This window comes from Drosophila santomea, chromosome 2L, assembly GCF_016746245.2.
Source record: "Drosophila santomea strain STO CAGO 1482 chromosome 2L, Prin_Dsan_1.1, whole genome shotgun sequence".
Taxonomy (NCBI): domain Eukaryota; kingdom Metazoa; phylum Arthropoda; class Insecta; order Diptera; family Drosophilidae; genus Drosophila; species Drosophila santomea.
Genome location: NC_053016.2, coordinates 6,538,265 through 6,564,248, shown reverse-complemented (window position 1 = coordinate 6,564,248; position 25,984 = coordinate 6,538,265). Strand labels below are relative to the sequence as shown.

The 25,984-nt window shown below is 43.8% G+C and overlaps 6 protein-coding genes and 1 long non-coding RNA gene across 12 annotated transcripts; 1 reads left to right on the top strand and 6 right to left on the bottom strand.

Annotated features, from left to right (window-relative positions):
- Window positions 1–59: 59 nt before the first annotated feature.
- Window positions 60–2,634, top strand: LOC120452410 (lysophospholipid acyltransferase 7). Its single transcript, XM_039636670.1, has 6 exons — window positions 60–443; window positions 504–624; window positions 685–877; window positions 1,090–1,241; window positions 1,292–1,668; window positions 1,919–2,634. Exons 1-6 carry the CDS (start codon window positions 232–234, stop codon window positions 2,331–2,333), a joined length of 1,470 nt encoding a protein of 489 aa, XP_039492604.1. The 5' UTR covers window positions 60–231; the 3' UTR covers window positions 2,334–2,634.
- A 272-nt stretch (window positions 2,635–2,906) lies between these two features.
- LOC120452222 (RING finger and CHY zinc finger domain-containing protein 1) lies at window positions 2,907–10,360 on the bottom strand. 3 transcript variants are annotated; one of them, XM_039636384.2, is made up of 6 exons: window positions 10,029–10,360; window positions 7,463–8,113; window positions 4,298–4,459; window positions 4,059–4,217; window positions 3,462–3,740; window positions 2,907–3,399 (listed from the first exon to the last, which is right to left on the bottom strand). In XM_039636384.2, exons 1-6 carry the CDS (start codon window positions 10,242–10,244, stop codon window positions 3,280–3,282), a joined length of 1,587 nt encoding a protein of 528 aa, XP_039492318.1. In that variant the 5' UTR covers window positions 10,245–10,360; the 3' UTR covers window positions 2,907–3,279. The 3 variants fall into 3 exon arrangements, with proteins under 3 accessions (XP_039492318.1, XP_039492398.1, XP_039492481.1); XM_039636464.2 differs by having other exon boundaries at window positions 7,463–8,371; window positions 10,029–10,359; XM_039636547.2 differs by having other exon boundaries at window positions 7,463–8,371; window positions 10,051–10,359.
- Window positions 5,091–5,670, bottom strand: LOC120452498. The gene is made up of 2 exons (XR_005616474.2): window positions 5,531–5,670; window positions 5,091–5,491 (listed from the first exon to the last, which is right to left on the bottom strand). It is a non-coding gene; the product is annotated as an uncharacterized LOC120452498 (long non-coding RNA).
- Window positions 10,361–10,910: 550 nt separating the features above from the next.
- Window positions 10,911–12,250, bottom strand: LOC120458676 (MTRF1L release factor glutamine methyltransferase). The gene is made up of 3 exons (XM_039646413.2): window positions 11,953–12,250; window positions 11,375–11,895; window positions 10,911–11,316 (listed from the first exon to the last, which is right to left on the bottom strand). Exons 1-3 carry the CDS (start codon window positions 12,160–12,162, stop codon window positions 11,076–11,078), a joined length of 972 nt encoding a protein of 323 aa, XP_039502347.1. The 5' UTR covers window positions 12,163–12,250; the 3' UTR covers window positions 10,911–11,075.
- Window positions 12,251–13,126: 876 nt separating this feature from the next.
- Window positions 13,127–19,202, bottom strand: LOC120456241 (UDP-N-acetylhexosamine pyrophosphorylase). Of its 2 annotated transcripts, none has more exons than XM_039642951.1 (3): window positions 18,900–19,202; window positions 16,392–16,778; window positions 13,127–14,542 (listed from the first exon to the last, which is right to left on the bottom strand). In XM_039642951.1, the coding sequence occupies exons 1-3, from the start codon at window positions 18,958–18,960 to the stop codon at window positions 13,428–13,430; spliced, it is 1,563 nt and encodes a 520-aa protein (XP_039498885.1). In that variant the 5' UTR covers window positions 18,961–19,202; the 3' UTR covers window positions 13,127–13,427. The 2 variants fall into 2 exon arrangements, with proteins under 2 accessions (XP_039498885.1, XP_039498895.1); XM_039642961.2 differs by lacking the exon at window positions 18,900–19,202 and adding an exon at window positions 17,105–17,370.
- A 566-nt stretch (window positions 19,203–19,768) lies between these two features.
- Window positions 19,769–22,307, bottom strand: LOC120458153 (transmembrane protein 115). 3 transcript variants are annotated; one of them, XR_005617162.1, is made up of 4 exons: window positions 21,555–22,307; window positions 20,827–21,183; window positions 20,049–20,600; window positions 19,769–19,991 (listed from the first exon to the last, which is right to left on the bottom strand). XR_005617162.1 is itself a non-coding variant. In XM_039645703.1 (3 exons), the coding sequence occupies exons 1-3, from the start codon at window positions 22,076–22,078 to the stop codon at window positions 20,144–20,146; spliced, it is 1,338 nt and encodes a 445-aa protein (XP_039501637.1). In that variant the 5' UTR covers window positions 22,079–22,307; the 3' UTR covers window positions 19,769–20,143. The 3 variants fall into 3 exon arrangements, 1 of the variants encoding a protein (XP_039501637.1); XR_005617161.2 differs by having other exon boundaries at window positions 20,053–20,600; window positions 21,555–22,306; XM_039645703.1 differs by having other exon boundaries at window positions 19,769–20,600.
- Window positions 22,308–22,539: 232 nt separating this feature from the next.
- On the bottom strand, window positions 22,540–25,902 carry LOC120455773 (protein transport protein Sec61 subunit alpha). The gene is made up of 4 exons (XM_039642232.2): window positions 25,727–25,902; window positions 25,436–25,503; window positions 23,330–24,421; window positions 22,540–23,260 (listed from the first exon to the last, which is right to left on the bottom strand). The coding sequence occupies exons 1-4, from the start codon at window positions 25,731–25,733 to the stop codon at window positions 22,997–22,999; spliced, it is 1,431 nt and encodes a 476-aa protein (XP_039498166.1). The 5' UTR covers window positions 25,734–25,902; the 3' UTR covers window positions 22,540–22,996.
- Window positions 25,903–25,984: the final 82 nt, after the last annotated feature.

The window sequence follows — 25,984 nt, the reverse complement described above, 5'->3', positions numbered from 1 at the left end:
ACACCTGTGGTCATTTTCATGAAGTTTAGTTGCTGTACTGCTGTTGTGAGGGACTTAAATGTTTATAAATGTTTTCGAATTTATTAAATATGAGTAGTAAATAATATCGCTAAAACAGGTTTAAGCGATAGGTAACCGTCATATGTGTGGCAACACTGGCTGCAGTGCCTCTGCGGAGCGGATAAAACAAATCAAAAATCAATAGCCGGGGGATCGAGTATCCACTGCAGGATGAGCATCGACGACGTCATCTACGTGATCTGCCTGCTGGCCTGCATTGGAGCTGGCAGCTATGTGAAGAAGATCGCGGACGAAGGCCAGCGCAAGCTGGTGTCCACTGCGCTGGGCGTTATTGTGGTTGTCATTGTCTCGGGGCTCCATAGCCTGCACTGCTTTGTTTCCCTGGCACTGGGCACGGCCGCCGTGCTCCTGGTGCACCCGAGGTGAGCTGGGATTCTGGAGCCACTGGCAACGGCCAATAACCTTACTGCTCCTTCTTCCAGCAAGGGTCACCTGGTCACCTTTGCGGTCATGTTTGGCTACCTAGTGTTCTTCCGCATTTTCGACTTCTACCTAGGCATTCCCGGCCACACCAACATGATACAAATGATACTTACACTGAAGGTGGGTTGCATAACCCTCTAATCATTGCCATTACTCCACTCGCCATTCTTGTGCCGTCAGGTTTCGGGTATTGCCTTCGAGAAAACGGCCGCCTGGAAGCGCCTGCAGGCGCGCGACGAGCAGAAGAAGAACGACCAACGGGATGTGAATCAGGAGAGCCAAATCGAGATCACCGACTACGATGTGGAACTGCAGACCTTAAGTGCCGCTGAGATCCTGCACTACAGCTTCAACTACATAGGAGTTCTGACAGGTGAAGATCGGGCAAGATTCAACCTAGTTTCCTACCCACAAGCATTAAAAAAGTCGGTCTAGTCGCAACGCAATTAGATACCAAAGTCCAATCCAATTGCTGATTGTAAATCGTTACTTACACATGCACATAATCGATTTCAATATGTGTACTATACTATCTACTTGTAAATCTGCATTTTAAGCGAAACCACTAATGTTTATTGATTGCAGGTCCCTATTATAGGTATCGCACATACAGGGACTACTTTGAGATGCCGTTCAAGACCCACGCGCCAAGTGTTGAAGCCACCCTGGAGAAGCTCAAATACGCTGTCTTCTACGGCGCATTATACCTGGCAACCAACTACATGTGGCCACTGGATGTGAGTGCTTAAGCACAGCGCCAAACATAACTAAATTGACTACATTTCAGTATGCATTGAGTGATGAGTTCTTCAATGATCGCTCCTTTGTGTACCGCTTGTTGTACGTGTGGCCCACGTTCTTCACATTCCGAGCTCGCATCTACACCGGACTGACCCTCAGCGAATGTGTCTGCACAATGGCCGGCTTTGGAGCCTATCCGGATGAGTCGGATCCCAACAATGGCGAGGGGCCGCGGAAACGCTATCAGCACCTAAAGCGGGACGCCGAGAAGCACACCTACAACTTCACAACGATCGTGAACACCAGGGTACTGGAGGTGGAGAGATGCTGGACTTTCCGCGAGGGCATGAAGCACTGGAATGTCTGCGTCCAGTATTGGTTGGCTGTCAATGTGTACAAGCTCTTCCCCAGCAAGAAATACAGGTGCGTTTTACAGTATGGTTATTCTATGAAACTTAATCAGTTCATTACTTCACGTCGAAGTTTAATTGTTAACTTATTTCATAGAATTGTAGTTTTTGTTGTTTTACTGCTTGCTTCTCGTATTACTATTGTCGTTGTTGTTCTTTCCCTTTGCTACTGATCGCAGGGTTGGCAGGTATTCCTAGTAGTTACCTAAACTATAAGCTTTGCTAATGTTCCCCTAACTAATTCGCTTTTGTGATATTCATAGGACTGGCGCCACTTTGTTGTGCTCTGCCTACTGGCACGGATTCCGACCGGGACACTACTTCTGCATCATGGGCGCACCCTTCTACGTTTCCCTGGAGGACATGTGGGATAAGCTGGTGCGCAGAACTGCCACCGGCACTAGCCGCCGGGTAATCGATGTTATCTTCTGGATCTTCAAGTGGTTCGCCTTCAGTTACTTGGGCGAGGCCTTCCTGCTCTCCTCCTTTGGCAAAATCTGGCGGTTCTATGGCTCGGTCTATCACATTGGATACGTCAGTTGGGCGGTGATGACAGCGTTAGGGTTTTACCTTACCAGTCAGAAGAAAGCGGCCGAACGAAGAAAGAATCGCGCGGCAGAGAAAGCCGCTGGCGGAGACGGAATCGCCGCCTCAGTAGAGAATGAGAAGGCGCAGTAGAGTGAGCAGTTTGTCGGCAACAGCACTCCTAATTGGTAGTTTCAATTCAAACAAAACTTCCTTTGAGTTTTCCAATAGATATTCTGTGGAAGAAAATGGAAAAGCTCTTCCTGAAAATTGTATGTTATGATGATCAAACGAATTTCCGTCAGAGAGATGTTGTTCTCTACATAAGTCACCAATTTAATTATGTACAAAGTGGTCTTGTTACGCCTTCTACCCGCTTCCATCCGAACTTCTTTTGGGGAAGGTGATGATATTAATATGAGCAAAATCTAGACTTAGATGCTTAAAAGTTGCTTAAAAAAAGATAATTATAGTTATATATTTTAACCAAAGCCAATGATAATGGAGTCAAAAGTTATATAATTACTAAATCACGATATGATCATTCAATTCTTAATTATAGGAATTCTTAATTATATAAAAGGAAATACACTAAAGATTGCTTTTTGTACGCTTACTTTTTTATTTGTGGTAACGGAGTTTTCAATGTGTACAGAGAAATTCGAGATTTACACAAAATAATTTTTGCAAAATTAGAATACTTAAAATTCGAGTGAAAATTTGAATTTACCAATGTGTGAATTGTGTATAAAATAAAATAATGGTGTGCTGGAATCCCCAATAGGTTTAAAAAGCCAATTAAGGTATAATGCTTTTTAAATGCCTATTACGATTGAAACTAACTATTTGCATTAAACTTAATTGATTGCTTTCAGATCTACTGGGGTTTCGGAGCACGTCCAATTCATTTAGTGAGCCTTTTGTTTGTGTTTTTGTAAGGTTTATATTCGATACCAGCTCGAACTTGATCTAAATTCAATGCGTTTCGATTTCAGTTGTGTTGTCTTGAGCTAACAAATCAGTGTCTTCAGATGTGGGTAGCATGGCAAGAGGTTTCCTGTTGCTGATGCGAATATGGATGCGGATGCTGATGTGGATATCACGCCGAGGATGGCTCATCGGTGACCAGGGACAGGCGGCGCTTAACATCCTGCGTTGTGTTGTACGCGCCGCAATGGACGCATTTGAGTCCGATGAAATGGAATTTGGTTTTTGAAGTCTGTAACATGAAGTTGGTAAGAGTTGGTAAGAGCCATTTATATAAGCATTGTATAGTCGTGCCTTGTGACAATCGTTGCAGAATATGTGCACCCGCTGATTCTCGTACTTCAGGGGCACCGGCATGCGCTCCGCCTGGTCGTCCAGGTACTCCCACAGCGCCGTCATGTCGATCAGCGAGGTCTGGCAGGTGGGACAGGTGTAGTGGCCGGAGGCCAGCAGCTGGTCGAAGCACATCTTGTGGAGCAGGTGGCCGCAGTCGGGAATGTGGCAGGGTATGCGCGAGGTGTGGATGTCGCCCAGGCACACGGGGCAGTGGGATCGCGAGATGTTCTCCACGCACTGCAGCGAAATAGACAGACAATTAATAAGGTTTTATCATTGGTCCATTTCGGTGCCTGAAATGTGTGTCCATATGCTGCTGCCAATTAACGAAGTTATTCCTTCAACACATTTGACATTCATATCCACTCAACTGGATCGCAGATCACAGATCTCAGATCGTTATGTATAGCAATTAGGCAACCGGTTTCGGTAATGAATTGACAAAAAATTAATATGCCAGCCAGCTGGCTGTTTCTTTGATTTGCTTTCGAAACGCGGAGGTCACCATTCCCACAAACAGGCCAAAATGGAGTGCCAAATCAAGTTCCAACTCACCCGGTGGCCATCGATCTTCAGCTGAATTGGCAGGCACATGTTGCACACCTCGCAGTGGAAGAAGTTCTCGGCGCCGCCAATGCGACAAATCCCACATCCGTGACAGTGGTACTGCTGCTTGTCCGCATCGTCGAAGAGGTTGCATATCAGACAGGTGTACTGAAATCACAGCCAAATGATATTACTAGAACTAGGCTAGGATATATAGATATATATAGAAATATAGATAGATGTCTTACCTTGCCAAATCGCACTCCGCAATTCACACACTGCTCCCGCACCGTTTGCCGCGTATTGCACTCGGAGCATATTAGTTCGGTGAGCGTTTTGCGATCGAAGTGGTGCGTCTCGTTCTCGTCGTGGCAAAATCGGCACTTGTAGAACTTGTTGCAGCAGGGGGTCTAAATGAGATATAGATAGGTATGCGATCAAATCAGAATCGGAGCGTATTAGTTTGAAAAAAATTCCACTTTTTCTGCCCGCCGCCTTTGGATGGAGTACTCCCCCCGCCAAGGACCAGCGAAGCCATTATCAAGCGGCAATTAGCACGACTCCTCACTACCAAATCGAGTTGCTAATTTGGGAAATCTGCCTGGAAACCGACTTAAAAACAAATGGTTGTTTAAACTTGACTAGTGACGCCAGTGTGCCAAAAGGCAATAACTTAGCATTATCATAAACATTGCACTTGAATTGGGATTGGGTTTCGAATAAAATCAGCAGGTGAATCCGCATGCGACTGTCAAGATGCCAAAGATACTCGTGTTGGCTAATTAGGTGGCTGCTAATTGGTTCGCTTGTCGATATTGCTCATATTGTTCCTCAAGCCTATGGATACACCAAAACTGTATCACATCGAATAGGTTTGTATTTCCTAGGCAGTTTAGAAATGGGTTACTTTACTATCTTGTGTAATGTAGTCCACCCTCGAACTCGGCTTAGTTACAGCCAACGGGCAGCTATTTATATCGCCCAGCCTCGCACACATCTATCTCCACTATCTTTGAGAATTATTTATAGCTTAAACAACAGTTTTTCGTACACAAGTATTTATTTCAACTCTGCTGCGATGATGATAACACTTGAAGTAGAAGTAACACAGAACCGGAGAAGAGTCTTCGAATCCGGTTTCTTTGTGTTTCCCCCCCGCTTTCATTGCTTTGCCTCACTAATGATCGTATTATAACGCGTTTGCATCTGCAATTGGCTAGCTCCAGACATCTCAAATTTATTTAGCCAACCCGAAACAAAGCTGGCAAATAAAAGCCAGCTTCTAAGACAAATTGATACAAGATCCGTTGGCACAGACGATATCCACACCAGATATCCAGAACCAGGGGCATTGCTCCAGCTCTCCAATCCACTTGGGATTGCACATACGGCTCGCAGCATTGAGCTTAAGTCCACAGGCGTGTATACATTAATTTCACGCACTGTCGGGTGAAATAATATTTGAGTATAAAATAACCCACCTGGTTCAACAGTTAATGGGCACCTCATTAGTGCACAAACCCTCACGATTCCGAATTTCTCGCGGTGTAAGTCGTGTACACACAACCTAAAAAAACCATTCGGATTTTATAAAATGTGGGACAGATTGAAGTGTGTACGGATTTACGTGACACTTTTTGGAAAGCATTATAAAGCAATAGCGCATAAGAATGAATTTTTGTGGAATTAACAATTCATATCGCGGAATGTAAGGTGGCGGCTTGAAAGTTATTTAAACGACTTGCTTTCCAATAACAAATGAATATGCCAAACTGGAGGAATTATAAATATTTAAATACTTTCTTTTCGAAATCTGCCTAATCAATTGCAGCTGTGATGGCTTTGGCTCATGAACCTCATGTCAAATGGTAATACTTTCCCCAGCATGCAGTTGCTGTTACCACCTTTAAACTTCTGCACTTATCACCTCTCGATAATTATGTCTGCTGGCTCCTAATTGTTAGAGTAAAGACCTGAATATACTATTGCTACGATTGCTTTATATGCACACACCATTTTTAGATACCCCATAATTTCTTGACCAAAGCCGAGCGATCAAGACAAACACATTGTTTGCCCAGATGAATGGAGAATGGAGGTGTTAACTGGCCATTCGCCTCCTCGCAGCTGCCCACCGAGAATGAGAATTCATGGAGGTGCGGATCGGAACCGGAGCAGTTAGTTTTCGGATTTATGGGTCCACGCACATTCCGGACATCGTCAAGCTATCTACACAAGCCAAACAATTGGCGTGCAAATTGCGCCAAATAATGCCCTCCAATTGAATGCGAATTACAGCAGACACAAAAGAATCTTTGCCAAAGGTGTCTGTTTAGAGTTCAGACACTTTATTTGAGCTGCTTGTTTAGAAACGAATAAATAAAGGTTAAATGGCCATTTTCAGGAAGGCAGCACACACACGCTTCAAACAAAAAGACGACGAACAGCACAGTAATGCCTTTCAAAGGCGCCATCATAAACTTCTTGAAAAGTTCCCAAATGGGTGGAAAATTCAGCAGCTTTCTTACTGTTTTCACAAGATCTTTCATATCATCTGATGAACGACAAATGATTGGTAATACGCTTTGTAATTATTACATAGGGGTTCCAATTACAGAGTTCTTTATCTGCTGACCCAAAAATTAAACTATCCCCTATAAATGCATGAAACATAAGAAGGAGCAGTTTCGACATTGAAGAGCATTTTAATAGGAAAGGAAATTTTGTTACGAATTCAACGAGGTATGGCATTCCATATTTGGACAGCTATTTTTACTGCTATCAAAAAAAACTGATTTTTTTACATCAAAAAATCGAAAAAAAAAAAAAAAAAAAAATCAATAAAAAAAAAAAAAAAAAAAAAAAAAAAAAAAAAAAAAAAAAAAAAAAAAAAAAAAAAAAAAAAAAAAAAAAAAAAAAAAAAAAAATAACATTACATTTTTACTGCTATCGAAAAAAAACGGATTATTTTATATCAAAATATGGAAAAAAAAATTTTTTAAAAAATCGGATATTTTCAATCGGCGTTTTCGCCATAACATGGTCTCAGTTGACTGGGTTAAAACTTGAGGTTTGATAAAATCAACTTTATACACCTTATACTGCTATGGATACTGATTGGATCTGTCTAGTCATTCTACGAACATTTATTTTACAACTTAAAAACTGGTACAGAACTTCAAATTTACTTTAGTACAATATGGTTTTTGGTCTATCTACTCTGCATAAACTAGAAAAATCCTAGATAAAATGGTTCTTTTCAGTTTTTATTGATATACTACAGTGAATCAAACAAGTTCAAGTGCATAGTTTTGCAAGATTTTCCATATATGAACGTCTAGTGTGGCTTTTCCTTAACATAAGTTAATACGCATAGCTGATATGATTGGATTTGGACTCCTTGCTGCACTTACCACGAACATGGCCCGCCGCTTGTAGTGGGCGCATCCGAAGCGCAATGAGTCCGGAGTTGTTGGCTGGGCACCGCTGATGTTGATGTTAATGTTGCTGCTGCACTTGTTGCTGTTGCAGCTGCCGTCACTGCTGCTGATACGCGATGGTTGTGCTGCATGCTGCTGCATTTGCTGAGCCTCCAAGGCGGGATTACGTGAGCAAGGGGAAATGCGATGGTGCTCGTTCTCCTCCATGGGCTCCTCCGCCATGGCATCGCAATTGAGACTCGGTGTCGATTTGCATCTTCGCAGCTTGGCGTGCGCTGGATGATACTTGCCCGTCATCGTTGAGGGCGGTATAATCAGCTGGTGTTGCTGGTATTGCTGGTGGAGATGGGGATTGGGATGGGGATGGAGATGGGGATGGGTTTGTTGCTGCGCTATCGGAGCAAGTGGAAGCGAAGCGGGCAGAGCAGCCTCCGCTGAGGTCGTCGTGGCTGTAGTTGCCAGCAGCTTTGACGATGAATTTAAATTGACTTGATTGGGCTCTTTTGTATTGGTAACTATTTGTACATCGATGCCGGCGCTGCCCATGTATTTGTTGTGGTTTTCATTTAGCGATATTCGGCGCGTTCGCTGGCGGTTCTTCATTTTGTTGCAGGAGCTAACTATCTATATATATATATATGTATATCTGCAGTTGTCTTTGTTAATTGCTGGCTCTTCAATTGCTGCCGCGTAGCATTTAAATTACTGGCCGATGCTGTCGTTGTGCCACATGTAGACTTTGTATCCGATGCCGCGACGTGAGCAGCACTACAAATCTGACTGTCTGTGTCTGGTTTCCCTTTTCACGCGATCGCAACTAACTTTCGTTTGCCCAGCTCATCCTTGTGTATTCCATGGGCTCGCACAGGTGGTGGCACTTGGCTGGAGCGATTGAAATGTGTGGGAAAGTGGTAAGTACACCGGGTAAGTGGCAGGTAAGTACGCCATGGCTCACACACCGATCGATCAGTTCAGTGTCTAAGCCGGGTTATCCATCTCCACACAATGTTTGACACACAAAGAAACTACCGAGGCGGCGTATTTGCATTTCAATGTTTCCCAGTCCCAGTACCCCGGCTGCGAAAGGCCATCTAAACTAGATAACGACTATCTTGATTTTCACTCCGTTCTGTCAGACGTCTCGCACTGTACACACCGCACAGTGGGGCGCAAGAAAATAGCACTAGGAATGGATGGGATTTGTACGGTAATAGTAAGTTTATCTTAGAAATGCTAAAATAAAACAGTGACTGCACCACTGAAATATAAGATCACTTAGGATCACTATTTACCATTTCCGTTTAGCTTTGGAACAAATATCAAATATCATATGAAACTGAATTTTAAACTGAATGAAAGTACTCTCTTTCTGAATCTCAGTATGAATATCCGTTAGTGCTACTATCTTGGCCGCTGCTGTCTGCGGATGCAACCTTGTGCCATGTGAGCGGTAGCATTTAAATCGCTTGCTTAGCCTGCAGGTCGCCAAAACGACGTTCACAGCTCCGCGGATTCCGAATTCGGAATCGGATTCGCATTTGGAATCGCAGTGGCTTGGCACACGGTGCGGATGATGAATGGAAATGCGGGGAGGAACAGCCAGTCACACTTGTTAACATAACCGGCGTGCGACTGGGCAAAAACTTTCGCTCATCGGCTGCTTGATGCTGCAAGTCGGTGTTGCAAGTTGCTAACGCCAAAGGAGCAACTACCAGCTATGTATATATGTATATATGTACATACGTATGCAAGTACATTTATGTATTGTCACTATGGTTTCGTGGTTACTCTTATTTGCACAGCGCGGCGAGCTGAATAATCGTTGCCGAATCTTGTTTGCTCACATTGTTTTCGCATTTTTTGAGAAGGAGAGCGGTGAACCGACAATAAATATTGAAAGTGTGCTAAAATTACAAACGCAAGGCGATAAAAGCAGCCTCGCCGGAAAACCAGTCGGCGAAAAGAACGCAAGTTTGAACTCGATTCGGCGGCGGTATTCAATATATTCAATTCAGTATTTATGTTTACGCACGCACGCACTCACGCACACATACACTCGCACACACACACACTTGCGGACAAATGCATTAAATAATGTCACGATCGGACTAATCGGTTTCTAAAAGTTTCCAATCCAAATCCAAAGCGCCTTCAAAACGGAGTTTGGTTGTACATATGTATATACATACATATGTACGTGGTTACATTCATTCATTTACCCAAATCTGCTCATACATATGTATAAACGCAAATTTATTTAAGTTTTTTAAACCCATTTCATGTTTAACGTGTTTTTTGATTTAGCAGCTATGAAACGTAGCCACTTAATTATATTTAGCCATTTTGTTAATTATATATTTAATTTTTTATTTTTTTATTTATTTTTTTTTTTTTTTTTTTTTTTTTTTTTTTTTTTTTTTTTTTTTTTTTTTTTTGAGTACTGCTCATTGTGATTTTTGTTAAAACGTAGCCCTTAATTATGATTTAGCCTTTTGTTAATTATATATTATAAATATATGTATGCATGGTGTGCACATACTTGAAAGTGAAACAACACACACCAGCGACACGAAGAAGATCGCAGCGCGAAATCGTCAATTGAATTAAAGAGCCACGACAATCTAAATCCGCCTTCCACTCGCGCACCCGGATTCCGCTGACTCGTCCGGCGCGAGTTTCCACTTCCAACTGAGCGGATGGGTTGGATGGGGCCACTTGTTGCTCCCAGCCGCAGCCCGTCTGCCGGAGCTTTCATCCGCTCCACAGCTTAAAGCTTTCCGAGATTCAGACGCCAAGTCTGGGGATTCATGCACTTGGATGCATGATTATGGTAATCGCAGTGGACGTGTATCCCTGTTTTCATAATCAGTAACTTTAAGATGAATCTATATAATTAACGTGGTCATATTCGTGAAGTATCCTGACTTTTCTATTACACGCAGACACATATGTATGCTGATATACATATGTATATATCTTGGAAAAAGGGTTAGATATAAAATACATGCAGTTGATTAAACAGCATTATACTCAATCTGACATAATCATGAAACTGCATAAAATGATTTAAAATGATGCCACCAATTATGGCAGTAAGCCTCTGGTTATAAATCATATCGTAATTGCTTAAATCTGTGCCTAGTTATCATATGCACATTGCACTTTTAGCCTATTGATCTTTATAATTCTGTTACCATTGTAATGCTCTAAGCATTACTATAAGATCAACGATCACAAAATACTATAAGATCAACGATCACAAAATTCGCTGTTGAATATGAATACTTTTACTTATATGGTCATAAATCAAACAGCTAAATTCACGACCAACGATACAGCTAATTGCATTGTGTAATTTATGCAGGCACATTTATGAAGTAATACCGCCTGCGGCTGTTGCTAAAAGATTCAGAGACGAAGCTTAAGGATTAATAGCGCTATATATTCTGTTTATATAGGTGAGTCTGTGGGCAGCGTGTAGGTATTGTGGTCTTAAATCAAATCACAGCTAAATGCATGGGCAACGTAATAGCTAATTGCATTGTCTAAGTCATATCGTCCCGTCCTCTCTATGGGGTAACACCGTTTAGACCTTCTCGATCTGGACGAATCTCTCGCGCTTATACTGGTCATTGTAGCTGGCAATGAACTTGAGCCGGCCCTCGTATTTTAGATTCATGATGGTCTTGACCAGCGGCGGGTGGTCGTTGCCTAGTTCCAGCCAGAGCTTACCACCCGGACGCAGGTGCCGACAAGCCAAGTCGAAGACCAGTCGAGCCACTCTCAATCCATCGGAACCACCGTCCAGGGCATTTAGGTTCTCATAGCTGCGAAATAGAAAATATGATCAGTGCACTGTATTTTTTTTGGTATAACTCCACTTACACCACCACTTCAGGATGGAGGAACTGAAACTCCTCCGTTTTCACATAGGGAGGATTGGAGATGATCAAGTCGTACTTCTTGTCCTTCAGCACCTCCGGCATGTACTTGTCCTCCTCCATGGTGTGGTTGTGTACCTCGAATCGGTTGAGCAGGCCCAGCATCTTGGCATTCTCAGCCGCCAGCACGGTGGCCGCCTTGCTCCGCTCGATGGCAGTGGCCTGCACCTGCGGCAGACTGTGCAGCATGGACAAGGACATGGCGCCCGATCCACAGCCCACCTCCAGAAGGTCGACATGCTTTACGTTCTTATACTCGTCGATCACTAGGCGCACAAACTCCTCCGTTTCGGGGCGTGGAATAAAGACCGATGGCGACGTCTTCAGTGTGATGTCCATGAAGTCCCACTCGCCAATGATGTGCTGCAGCGGCATGCGGGCACAGCGGGCCTCCAGGAATCGCTCGAAGTCCGCCAGCTGCCCGGGAGTCAACTGCAGCTGGTCATAAGAGTCCGGAACCTTATTCTAGGTGGGATAAACTCGGTTAGTTAGATAGATACATAAGTTAAGTTAGATACTTACGAATTTCTGCTTCAGGACATGCGAGACGATGCACTTCACGTTGAACTTCGTGTCCTCGACGCCGGCGGCCTTGAGCTTTTCCTCCCATTGCCCGATTTCCAGGGCCTTGGTCACGGGAATGTGGGTACCAGCTGGCGCATTTGTGCCATAGTTGACCTGCCTGAGCAGCCGCGAGGTCAGGCCCATTGACCGTGTCAGTTGTCTGAGCATAATTTCACTTATTATCTAATTGCTATTGATTAACAACAAAATTTTTACGACCCACTGCCTGCAGTTCGTTCCAGCGTGACCGTTTCACGAGCTTTGCGTTATACCAGCAGCGGCGATTTGAAAAGTGGTCACGCTTCAAGTGTTACCGTAGTGCGGAATAGTGTGGCTGAGCTTTCGAGTTCTTTGGCGGACAATTTAAACGTGCGACATAATTATGTTGTTCTTATTAACTTTGTTCCAGTTAATAATTATTCACGGTCTGATTGCAGTTGACCCTTTTTGTTTATTGTGGCGCAAATATTAACCTACAATATAAATATGGTGGAGGTTTTGGTCAAATAAAATTATGTAACTCATTAAAAACTTTTATAGAAAGCAGCTAAGCGAGTAAAGCTTTTTGGTAGGAAATCACTGATATTCATTTTAAATTAGTATTATAATCAGCCAGCCTACAAAAATTACAACTAGTCCATCGGTAATCAATGCAAATAAGAACTGGTTATAAGCCTTCAAGTATTGGCGGAGTAAAATGTAGCTCATTTATAAAAACCAGAATGTAACACAATCATATACACATATTTAATGTATTCTTAGCCCCGGCTACGAAATTCAAATTCTTTTTATGGGCTAAGCGGGGATTACTCTTAAGCAAACGAACTTCTAACCAAATGAAACCCAAATGGTTTGAGTAACTTGTTCCTTTAGAACTGCCTACTCGAGTTACCAAGAAAATGAGGCTTGTTTGCTCAGCAATTGCTATTATGTGCCTAGTCCATCTGCAGGTAAATAAAACCAATAAAACTGTGTAGTGCATTGGGTACTATTTGTTCCAATAAGACATTTTCCTGATATCTATTTAACAACCTTGTCAATAGGAAACGACACCTGCTCACACATGGGATTGGTCTACTGTTTATCTGCTATATATATATGTTGATTCGCAAAGAAGTGAAAATCAAGTCGCTTGGCCGTACTAATAATTTTTGTATTTTACAACATATTAAAATATCCATATCATTACATGTTCTATATATTGTATATATTCACATTACGATTGCACAATTATTTCCAAAACGAAAAAAACAACGGACACAATAGGTAACAAATTTTTACAAGTCTCCTTTAAGTACTGAAATCTATGGAATTTCCGTGCACTAATTATAACTTGGGAATCATAACGTTCAGAAACGGTATACGAAAAATGTACAAATAACCGAAACGACTACCATCCGTCCATCAGTCTATGCGTCGATACTGCTCCCCGTTTAAAGGTGTCCGTGCAAGGGATCGCGGCTGTCCCTTAAGTAGAAGGGACTGGTGAACGACTTGCCCTCAACGTGCGAGGCGAGATTCTCACCGGCGTAGGTGACGAACGGCGAGATTTCGCAGACTTCGCCATGCACAATGCCACCGGCGCCTTCGATATACTTCTTGTGCAGGCGATGGAGGTCCGATCGGGCAGTGCTGGGGCAATCCTTGCCAGCTGTATCGGAGTTCTTCAGGGCGCTGAACTCTTCGTCGCGTGGCACTTCCATGGCCACGAACTTCTGGGCGAACTCGAAGACGTCGAAAACGAACTTCTCTATCTTAATACCGTTCGGCTTGTCCGGTGTAAGCCGCTTGCCGGCGTTGTCCACGAAGGGAATCTTCTTCTTGGCCACGTGCAGCTTCAGCTCCTGCTCGAATGTGCTGCCAATCTTCTGCAGGAAGTTCGAGCTGAAGAAGTGATTGCATATGTTTCCAGCACTGAAGGTCAGCCTGCCGTCCGAATTGCGCATCTCGGCAGTTTTGGCAGAGATTTCGCTGTACTCCACCACCTGATATTTGCCATCGACAATGGCCACCACGCCCACAGCCTCGTTGGGAGCCGCCTTCTCCACGACCTTAGCGGCGCAGTCAGCCTTCTCCTGCACGCAGTAGCCAATGAAGACGGGATCGGCCACCTTGATCAGGATATTGTCCACGCTGTGGGCGTGCAGATATAATACACCCCGCTTCTGCATGTCGTCCAGTATTCCTTGGCGTTTCATAGCCCGATAGATACCCCCGTTGCCGTCCGGTGCGCGCGCCACCCGATGCTTCTCGTCCAGAATGATGCGTCCATCGTATTCAAAGCACGGCAGTGATCCCTGCTCGAACAGCAGCACATTCTCCGCCTTCAGGCCGAAGAAGTTGTTGGCCACAAAGTAGTCGTATGTGGGTTGCACCGTGTGCTCCGACGTCATTATGTACCAAGTGATGTGGCCACGTTTGCCAGTCGCCTCTTGGGCGAGCTCCTCCAGCTTCAGGATTCGCTCGGCCTGAATGCGAAACAGGGTCTTCCGGGACTGCAGTCCCACATCGTACATTCCCTTGGGATGATCGAAACCAAGTCGTGTGCCTGCAAAAGAACACGGCTACTTTAGTTGGGTACATAAGTGATGTGGAAAGTTTATACATTACTAAGGCTTCCAATAAAGTGCCCCCATATGGCAATTCCTGAATGTATTAATCACCCTTTAACAACAAGAACTGCAGCATTTTTATATCTCACCCGGCTGACCTTAAAAACAAGTTTATTTTTCGACCATCGTTGCGCTCTTTCCGTTGTCTTTTGTCTGCGCCTTTTTAACATATATATATGTATATAAGCGACTTGTTTAAGGTCAGTTCCACTACCGGTTTTAAAATGATCGACTACATTTAATCTATGGCTTATCGGTACGGCAAACGGAACATCCACTCCCGACCAGAAATTCTCAGAACTTCAATCGTTATCTAGGTCCACCATTTATGGCTCTTCTTGTGTTTGAACGTGCAAGAAATAATGCTATACCTGATTATTCCGGTCCCATTGCCCTGCCCCAACTGCAAACAACTCCGTTTTTCTTGGCTTCCCAAAAGGCAATTACGTGATTGGACTCCAGCGTTTGCTCGAGAAACTGGTAAGGAAATGTCAAATGCCGCCCACATTTCAATGTTTCCAATCGAAAGAGCACTGGCCCCAGCCACAATGAAAATGAGAAAGGCAAGACTGGCTTTAAGAATGGCTTCAAATTGTTTCTGGCCTGGCGTGTTTTAAGTTTTATACGCTTTTTGTCTTGCAAACGGAATTACAATTGCAATTACAATTCCAATGCAGCTGCATGAGTGGGCAGCTGATTGAGATTGCGTGTATTTGTGAGCGCGATGGAGCACTTTTATATAAAGTTAATTAGCTTTTATAAAGCACACACACTCTGCCAATGCTCAAGTTGGTGTTTTGCTTCAGTTTACACTATGTTTACTGCTCGCAAAGGCGCAATTTTCGGTGGGTGGCCGATTGGGACAAGATAAAAATATCTCAACTTGTTTGGTATCACAGGAGGCATCTTTCATAACAGATTCAGATAACAGATACCGACTACATACTCGCTTTTATATCATTAAAATGCCTTAAAACTTAAATTTTGTTCTAATAACAAATATCGTTAAATTTCAAAACAAAAATGCTTCATTTCCGAATAACCTTATCGTTTTCGCTATCAATGATTATATTATTAGTATATATTTATTATAACTTTTTTTTAGATATAATTTAATGCATTACTGTTCAAGATGGACGATTAACAGTCAAGTGATTTATTCAGTTTGTTGCAATTCGTCATGCTGCTTAAAATCAACCGTGCAAGAATTGAAAAACGATCATCAAGCAAGCGTAATTCGTCGAATGGCCAAACGAGATTGTTCATAAGCTCCAAGATCTTGTGATTAACACCGCTAGACTACTTTTGTGGGCTATGTAAAGTCATTGGTCTATGCGGATAAGCCACAAACGCTAAACATTTGGAAGACAACATTCGCCGTGTTATTGCCGATATACGGCCAAATATTGGAAAAAGTCATTGCAAATTGGACGTCCAGATTGGACTACATCCGAGCCAGCCGTGGCGGTCATATGCCAGAAATCATATTTAAAATGTAATGCCACAAGATTATCTTTCATGTCAATAAAATTCATGTCAATCGAATAATCCATCGTTGTTTTATTGCAATTTAAAGTTCTATACCTCTAAAAAAAACACCCTATATATATGTCATTTAAAATTACCAACTGGACCCACACAGGTCTGTCCCACTTCAAGTGTGTCAAATAATAACACTATTGACTTAAATACGCTGCCAACTAAACACAGGTGTACTAATTCCCCAATGATATGGATATTCTGTTTTCGGTTAGCTCCCTTTACGGTAGAGGAACTGTAGCTTACCTTGTCCGCCTGCCATTAGCAACACAGCGACATGTCCGTTGCTGATCTGGAGGAGACCCTCATCCCGGTAGGCGGCCAACTTCTCCAGCGGCGCCCTGGCAATGGAGATCAGTTTGCCATCGGGCAGCGGCTGCAGGCGATCGTCCAGCTTGATGCCATTCTCGTTCATTGAGACCGTGGCGCGGTCGAAGTACAGCTTGATCTCGTCCAGATTCAGCTCCTCGATGTCACGCACCAGATCGATGCGTTCGTCATTTGAGAGCTCCGGCCAGAACTTGAGCAGGTGCTCCTGGCCCACCTGGGCGAGTCGCGAGTGCAGCGACAGGTAGTCCGTCATTGTTGGCGATGGTTTGGCTGTGTTTGGTGATTTTTCTGTTGCACCGCCAGCTGCAAGAACCAAGAGACAACATATAAGTTACTGGTACGCATGATCAACGTGAATATGATTAACAGATATTATCAAATTGACCATCAAACTTATTGAAAAGTAGTAAATTAAAAGCAATACAGATAAGATAATATCACAGGGAATCCCACATAATACGTGGTATTTCTGCACCAAGTTAGTGCAACAATTGGAGCATTTGTAATACGAAACACGGTTAAAAACAAGATGATATCTTTAAAGATCACTCTGAAACCGTATATTAATTGCTGCTATCTGTTTGTTGATTCAGCTAATGGAACAGGCTCTCCGGAAGGTGTGTATTTACTTTTCTCTCCGCTGGCTGACTGGCTGACTGATTATTTGGCGAACGCGATAAAAAGACAGTGGTCGTGTTGTCCGGGCTTTGTTGCGGTCCGTTATACGTGGTAACCAAAGCGCAACTGAGCGCCAAGCGATCGCCCTCAGTGGTTTTTCTTGCTCGGAGTGGAGCCGTCACTCCGCCACCACCACCGCCATCGCCATCGTCATCGTCATCGCCATCGCCTTCGCCTCCAACTGGCTGTGTCTGTGGGAACGCCTGAATATCTGAATGGCAGTAGCTCGTGTGCAGGTTATATTGGTATCTGGTATTTGGGCGCGAATGTGTGCGAACGTGTGTCTCTTAACGTATTTGCAGCCGCGTTTTAACATGGCCATGCCAGTTGTTTGGCTATACCCTGTAAAACCTGAAGGGCGGGTCGCAATCATGCTGAACAATGGCCCAATCAATCATAGTCCCTTTGGTATGAGGTGCCTCATTATACATATACCATTAAATATTCTTGATCTAGATATCTTAATCTAGTCCTTATACATAACATGTTAAAACAGTATTTATATTTAGAAATACTGCTTCGTATTTATACATATGTAAATACTTGTTCATCTGTTAAGTGATCGTAATGAGCTCAACCTTGTTGTAATTAAAGTTGAGTACGAATAATCATCAACTGGCGGGTATTCCCAATTCCGGTTAACAAACACATTCGATTAATATGTAACATTTTAGGGAGGGTATCAACTAGTCGGGGGTATCAACTGGCTTTCTTGATTACACGGCTTTGTTAGCGATACGGCTACTGGAGCTGCAGCAATTCCAATCGGATTTTCGCTGCTGGGCTAATTTGCCAAGCAGCGTGTTGCAAATGCAAAGCGAAATATCAGAAACCGAAGCCGAATTCGAAACCAAATGGCCCTGAACACGGGCTTTAGTTTTAGTGAAAGTAAGAGGTGCCACAGTCCAAGAGACGCCAGCCACAAGGAAACACTTAAGGGCGACACATATCCATAGTTCATATAGTTCACATATGTAGTTCAGTTCCTGATAAACGGGTTACAAACTAGTTGAGTGGGCTGTTGGGATTTGTTGGAAAGGTTATGGCATTAAGGCGAGCCAAGAACTGACGAAAACATGGCAAAACACAGTCGGTGCTCGGCCGGTTTATTCGGTTTCAATACTCATTACGTTGACAGCAGTGGCGTACATATGTATAATAAATTATTGCAGAATGTTAAAAAGTAATATTAAAGATCTGCATTATCAGGCGTGGTTATAGTGGTTATTTGAGACCTATTAATGCTTGAAAATTGGGTCAAAAACTTTACAACAGTTCCCCAATTTTTTGAAAGGTAACTTTATAGCTCCAACAGGTTTTAAATGCTAATTTGTAATATTACTATTAAAAGAATAATCATTATAAATATATATGTAATAAAAACATATAGAAACATTTTGAATGGGTTATATTCCACACAACTTAGCAGCCGTGATTAGAGGGTATTCCGCGTTCGCTATAGCGATCTTTATTGTTGTTTTTGCCACGAAGCAAAACACTTGTCTGCATGTGTGCGTGCGCATAAAAAACAGAAAAACCTGCAGCAACAAAAACACTCCCCACACACACACAAGCCCCAAAAAACGGAACGAAACAGCGATAGCAAATAAGTTGTTTACATACACCCACTGCAGTGTGTGTGTGTGATTGTGGGCTTTCCGTTTTTTTCTTATCACAGCTCTTAGCTCCAACTATTGCTTTAACATTATCAGTTTGCGTTTTCGAGTGAGTTTTTTACCAACTAACCATTGCGGTGGCGCCTCACATGAGTCTGCTGGTGCTGCGAACTGAAGTTGTTGCGACCCATTTTGGCAAGGAACACCCTGTGCGACTCTGGCTCCACTCCACTCCGTGCGAATTGTTCTTGCAGTGACTGTGCCTTGTCCCCCGTGGATTCTATGGCATCGTGCTAGTCCCGACGTGGTTTAATTCGCAGCCCGTGCGACCGTTGGATACATAGGCAAACGGAAAATGCACAATCCGAACGCAACCGCCGTGTATTTTTTTTTGGCCCCAAGAACTGGGCGGAGAATCGATATCGATTACAGGCGGAGCCAGCTGGCCGCCAGTGTGACCGTTGTGGGCACTTGCACTAAGCTGAAGCACTGAAAAAATACTAAGTGCTTAGCACCATATGCAGTTAAATTCAAAAAATATTAACGACTAAATATAATGAAATACACGAAATAAAATATATATATTACAACTTTATTTTTGCAACACGAATCATTTCAATCTATTTCGTAAGATGTGAAATTTAATTAACCATTTTTTGTTAAAATTACAACAGTGATGAATTAATTAATCAATTTGTAGAAATGTGTTAATGTATTATAATTAAAATATTTACACTGTATATATAGTTTTACTCCTTTTAGCTTTGTTCGGTAAATCGACAGAAATAATGAATTCAATCTCTTCGCTAAGAAATTAATTAGGAAATGTTTGCTTAAAAAAGGATAGTAAAATAACACAAGCTCTTCTGCAATTAAAAACTTTTTTAAAAATGAGTAATAGGCAGTGATGGGTTTCTTCATATGACCAACCCAGCTACAATTGTTAGTAATAAGAAAGTTATTAGCAGTCATAATCTTATCGAGTGAAAAACAACAATGTTTTTGGAGTTTTAAATATATTTACAGTTATTAACTAAATAAAGCATCATTTTCAATTACATGTAAGGACTACAACTGAAAGTATGCATCTATGTAAAGGCTCTAGTATTCTCATATTGCCTGGAAGGTATTTGTTTATGCTGATCTCATATTACTTCACTTCACTGATCCTAGTAGCATGGCCGGCGGTGTGCGCAGCAAGCAAGCGTAAGTCTACAGGACACTACGACGAAACACACGAATGGTAATTACAAAATGGGAACACTGATGGGGTACGTACATACTTGATGCAGAATCATACAAAACATGGGCGTAAATCATTAGATCATTCGTTTAAATATCAAAAATTCATTAATGTTTGCATAAAATCACTGTCTAGGCCATCGAAGACGTAGTTGGTACATCGTCCAAGTTGATAAGTGTCGCATCGCCTCCGGTTGTGAATTCAGCACCTTGACCCGGAATATTCCCTTCCTTGGGTGGTGGCGCCGGCATTGGTATTGGTATCTGGCTCATGGTGCTGATCATGCGCGGCTCCGCCCGCGACGTTGTGATGGGCAGCTGGCTAGAGCTGCCGGTGGGCTTTAGGAAGTCGGGCTGCGGCATTTGAGCGGGACCGGGACCATGACTATGTCCCGCCCCATGACTATGACTATGACCCGCTCCATGGCTGTGCCCCCCACCGTGACTGTGATGCTTTTGCTGCTGGTGCGGCGCATGCTGGTGATGATGCTGCAGCTGCTGCTGCTGCGGGAACGACTTGGGCAGCTGGGCATGGCGGCTGGAGTCCGTGGCCTTGAGCCGCTCACTTAGCGCCTTTAGGGCAATTTGTCTGAAATCAAGAATCGGAATTCATAATGTATTAATAAAACCAGAATAATTATTCATGTTAATGCTAGTATTCTTATCTAATGAACAATGATTAGCCTGTTCTGATTAAATGGTTAGTGGCTCTTTAGATAAGCGTACTGGAATTGATATCAAGACAATCAAGTTAAGTCCCAAAATACGACTAATTAATCATAGCATTTACCCAATGCTACGAGTATCTTACTTACCGCCTTCTTTCAATGTCATGCGGATCCACTCCCGGCATTTGCACCGATACCGACGTCAGGCTGGCCGTAGATATCGTCCGCAGCGGCGTGGGCGTCTTGACCACGCCCGCCCGCAAACAGCAGTTGTAAATGGGATTAACCAATACGCTGATAAACGGCTGCGATACGTTTGGGAAGAAGCTGACGAACGTGAAGCTCTCCGAGCTGTCGCCACGCCCATTGGTATGGTGCTGGTAAAAGCGAAGATAGATCCATGAAACCAGCGATCCGGAGGCAAACATAGCCGGATAAGTGCCATCTAGTAGGCCGATGGCCCACAAGATGATGGCCATGATGAGGACAGTGAGGGGAACGTTCCTGTGTAGTAAAGAGTACATTTGTTTACTTAATTGCCAGTTATGTTTCGGGATTTAGTTGAAGAAATACAATATGTAATCTTTACAATGGTGTGTTTGTTATTATTTAGAAAGTACTTCAAGCAAGTAACGTCAGTATTTATTTACTTTTGCGTCAGTGATCCAATGATTTATTAAACTTTGACCCAAACCTAAAAGGTCGATGAACTACCAAATTCAACTCAATTTATTGAGTTTGTATCCATTTCAATCTAGATTCATAGGGGGCACCCCAAGAAAACTGACGATCGATTTAAAGACATATTTGGAAATAATCGAGTAATTTCCTACAGCGTAAATTTGAAATGACAACATATCAAGCAACTAGCTCACCTATTGGTCAGACGTCCGTAGCGCGTCTTGAAGATCAGGTGATCGGGCATTATCTGGCGCACGGCAACGCAGATGCCGGCCACGTATCCGGCCAGGCCGTGGATGTGCACCTCGAAGAGAATGGTTGGGTTTTTGGTGACCATGTAGTAGAACAGGTAGTAGACGGTGGTCAGCAGCGAGACACCAAAGTTGCTCAGGGCGAAGAACTTGAACATCTCCAGCTGACCCCAGAGGGGCTCCAGCATCTTGCCGCATAGGCCCACGGTGACCACGTCGACGGCCACCTCCCACCAGTGCAGCTCGATGAAGCAGAACGTGAATGCGGTCCATATCCAGAACTTGCCGTTTGGCAGGATGTATCCGGGCGTGACACTGAGCAGCAGGATGGCCGTCTCCGAGAAGGAGAGCAGGTAGCCGAACGTGGTAACCACGCAGATGAGGGTGATCACCGGCGAGGTGTTGTGCAGCAGGGCGTTCAGCTGCTGCCAGATGTACGGCCAGTTTCTGGCCAGTTGAGCTGACATGGCACCGATCGCTTCTCCTCGAGTTCGCACGCGTTTTTGTGTGGCCTCGCAGCTCCTGGACGGCGGACTGGAACCGGGGGGGCTTGAATGCGCTGCGGTGCTTGTCTGCCTCGCAACTCAACACGTTCGAGGGGCGTAGAAGTGGTTCATTTGCTAATATTTACGATTTTGCTTCACAATTACAATAACAAGACTGTCATCGAAGTGGGTAGGCGTATCTATCGTTTATCGATTGTTTTGCTTCAGCATGACCAGACCATTAACCAGGATAAATCCTTTGAATCGTTTTGCTTTGGCCACACTAGCTAGGCAATGGGCCAAGTAATTGAAAATTTAGCTTTTGAATTTTAGGCGCCATTTTGAAAGCCGAGCTTAAATATTTGTGTAAGAGTTCGTATTAAATGTAAGAATAACATATTTCTCTTTTTTCCCAAGACCCGAAACCAATGAAAATCAACGAATTCGTTTAAAAAAGTTATCTAATTTACGTTTTATTATGACAATTTGTATGCATGTGTTCGTTTGATGTACATCTTCACTTTAATAATTTCAATGTCTCCATATCATGTTGTATTTAAAGTATAATTCAATTGATTTAATATTAAAACAAGTTATTGCATTGAAATTCAATCAATTCGCAGAAATATTGAACTCAAGCAATGTAGTCTCACATTTGAATACAACTAAAAACTATTCAAAATAAAGGTTCTCTCATCCGCTTTTATGTACGCTTCTATTGGTTGGGAAGATGAAATTAGCAGCCAAAGGCCTTACAATTTACGCTTACTGTGGGTGTTTGACAGAGTACGAAAAAAACAAAGCGGTTAATTAAGTTTGTTTTAATGGGAGCGAGCGTGTGGGAAGTATGATGAAGTATTAGTTGTTGTTGATTGGATCGCAGGTGATCTTCTAGACTGCTTAGAACAGCAGCGTGCCCATGCCGCCCATCTCGGACTGCTCCTTAACGAAAATCTCAAAGTATTGGTAGATGATGGTCACCGCCAACAGGATACCCGTACCAGAGCCGATGGCTCCCAGGAAGTCGGCCATCACAGACAGAGCTCCGATGCAGAGACCACCGAAAGCAGCCGCCGTTGGGATGTAGCGGTTGAGCTCGTGGATCATCGAGTTCTCGCGATGGCCACGCATCACCATGTGCTGCTCCTTAAGCTGCTTGGCAACCTGCAAGGAGAGAAGTCAAAAAGGATCGGTAAGTTTATGCTGATTGAGGTTAACTACTATAGTACTTACATCCTTGGCTGAGCTGCCGGACACATCGATCCAGGTCTTGGAGAAGAAGGCGCAGGAGCCCAACATGAAGACAATGTAGAGCAACGCGTGAATGGGGTCGGTCAGGATGTGGCCCACGCTCTCCGGGGGCGAGAGATAGTAGCACAGACCTCCGATGGGATAGGAGCGAGCCGGGCCGCCGCCTCCAACATCAGCCCACACACCCAGAAGGTTAATGAAGAAGTTGCCCTGGAACTTGACAGCCAGCATCTGGGAGATGACGTACAAGTTGGACACGAGCGCAGACTGCAGGATGATGGGAATGTTGGAGGTGTAGAACAGCTTGATGGGGTAGCTGCTGTACTGGCCGCGGTAACGGGCGCTCTTGATGGGTAGGTCCACGCGGAAGCCTTGGAAGTATATGACCACGGCGAACACCAGCACGGTGGCCAGCAGGTTCATCAGGTTGGGCAGGTTCTGGCGATAGAAGGCCTCACGCAGAGCGCGCACCTTATCGTTCCTGGTGGCCATCAGGTGGAACAGGGCAATCACAGCGCCCTCGAACTCGGTACCGCGTCCCGTCGTCACGGTGGTGGGGCTGAACGCCTTCCACACGATTGTCTCGCAAATGTTGGTGGCAATGAAAAGGGAAATACCCGATCCCAGTCCATAGCCCTTCTGGAGGAGCTCGTCCAGCAGCAGCACAATCAGACCAGCGGCGAACAGCTGGATGATGATCAGCAGGCAGACACCGGCTCCAATTTCCGACGGATCACCGTACATGCCAGTCATCACATAGACGATGGCCTGACCAATGGTGATCACCATGCCGAAGAGCTTCTGAGCGCCGTTAAACAGAGCACGATCCTTGGGCGTATCACCGACCTCAATGATCTTTGCTCCGGCCAGCAGCTGCATGATCAGGCCAGAGGTCACGATGGGGGAGATACCCAGCTCCATGAGCGTACCACGGTTGGAGGCCAGGATCACACGGATCCAGTAGAAGGGATCCGCCGAGTCTGAGCTCATGATACCGAAAAGCGGGATCTGGCAACAAACCAGGAAAATGAACAGCGTGATCGCAGTCCATAGCACTTTCTCCCTGAATTGGATCTGAAAATGAAAAGAGCCAGCAATTGCGAATGAGTCATATTGCGGAATAACGGATAAAATGGGTATTTATGTTTTAAACAATGTAAGGAGGGATGCTTTAAACACAGAAGACTACATTATTATTATTTATTATTATTATTATTATTATTTTTAAAGAAACGATTTAAGCTCAAGTGCCGTTTACCCTTGAAACTAAGCTGCTCAAATAAGACTACCGCTATGTTGACCTACATGGCCGCTTTCCCATGTGTGTACGTGTGTGAATTGTTTAAACAAAATCAGGTAAACTTCATTTTGCCGTAGTCGTCATCGCTTGTCACCTGGTAGCAACAAAAACAAACGAAGCTGACGTCGACAGTGCTTCGGATGAGCACTTCGTGCGAGCCGAAGTTTGACATTTCCATTTCCACGTAGCGTTTGTTTGTCAGTGGGCGAGCGAGTAGTGTGCGTTTGTGTGTGTGTGTAAAATGGGAGTATGGCAACAAGTAGCCAGGTGATAAGAAAAGTAGTAGCAGCAATGAGGTGGAAATATTGAGATTTATGAATGAAAACGCCCAGGAATCATATAAAAACTTTAAAATACATGCACTTCAAGTGGTGTACAATTAAATAAATCATTAAATCAAGGTTGGACGTAAATATTATGACGAAATTATTGAACACAAAAGGCACAACCGAAAGAAACTAAGTGTTTAAAAGTGTATTTTGCTATTTCATCACATAAAAGCCTCTATTTGTTTCATATCAGGGTGGTTTTGCTGCCGTTTGCCTGCTACAAAATGAAGAGCAAACTGTTTGCGTGGCGATGTTCAATTTTTTGACAAGTGAAAGCAACCACAAAACGCGTGCGCTGGCAACACTGGCAGAGAGCAAAGCGAGATTAGCTCGGTAAAACACACGTAAAAGCTGAGAAAAGCCGCTAATTGTTGGGAAAATTAGATCTTTACATGGTACAGCACAAATTGGGACAATAATCTGGGCTGTGATTACATCTAATTACGGTTTAATACACACCTTACGCTCCGGTTTTGCGATTTCCGGCAGTATACTGCAGAACGGTTTGATAACTTCCAGGAACTTGACTGCAAATAGTGAATTAAGGCAGCCGAATTAGTTGCGTTTCAGGGTATTTTCAATTAATTGCGATTTTCGGACACAACGAACGGCGCCGCACGCCGAATCTTTTTTGTATACGTAAGCAATGAGCGACGGGGGTGCGAGCGGCACTGCAAGGGCGGCACTTCACACAAAAACCGCTGCACTCCCCGATTTTGGGGAAGATGTCTGACGATGACGGTTACTTACTTCCCATTTTGCCGGATTTGTGTAGCTAGCCTGGGAACTGAGTGGGTGGCTTGGTTATTGCACTTTCTACACGAACAGTAGAAGGTCTCACTTTTCACGGCACAGCGAACGCCTCAAATTTCAAAAACCGAATGAACGATGCGAACGAATAGACGACGTCGACGTGTCACTCAGTGTGGCCGTTGGTGATACGTCAAAATACACCGTCGAGTCAGTTGGTGCTGAACGGTCTTACTAAGGTCTTGGTAAAGTAGTTAA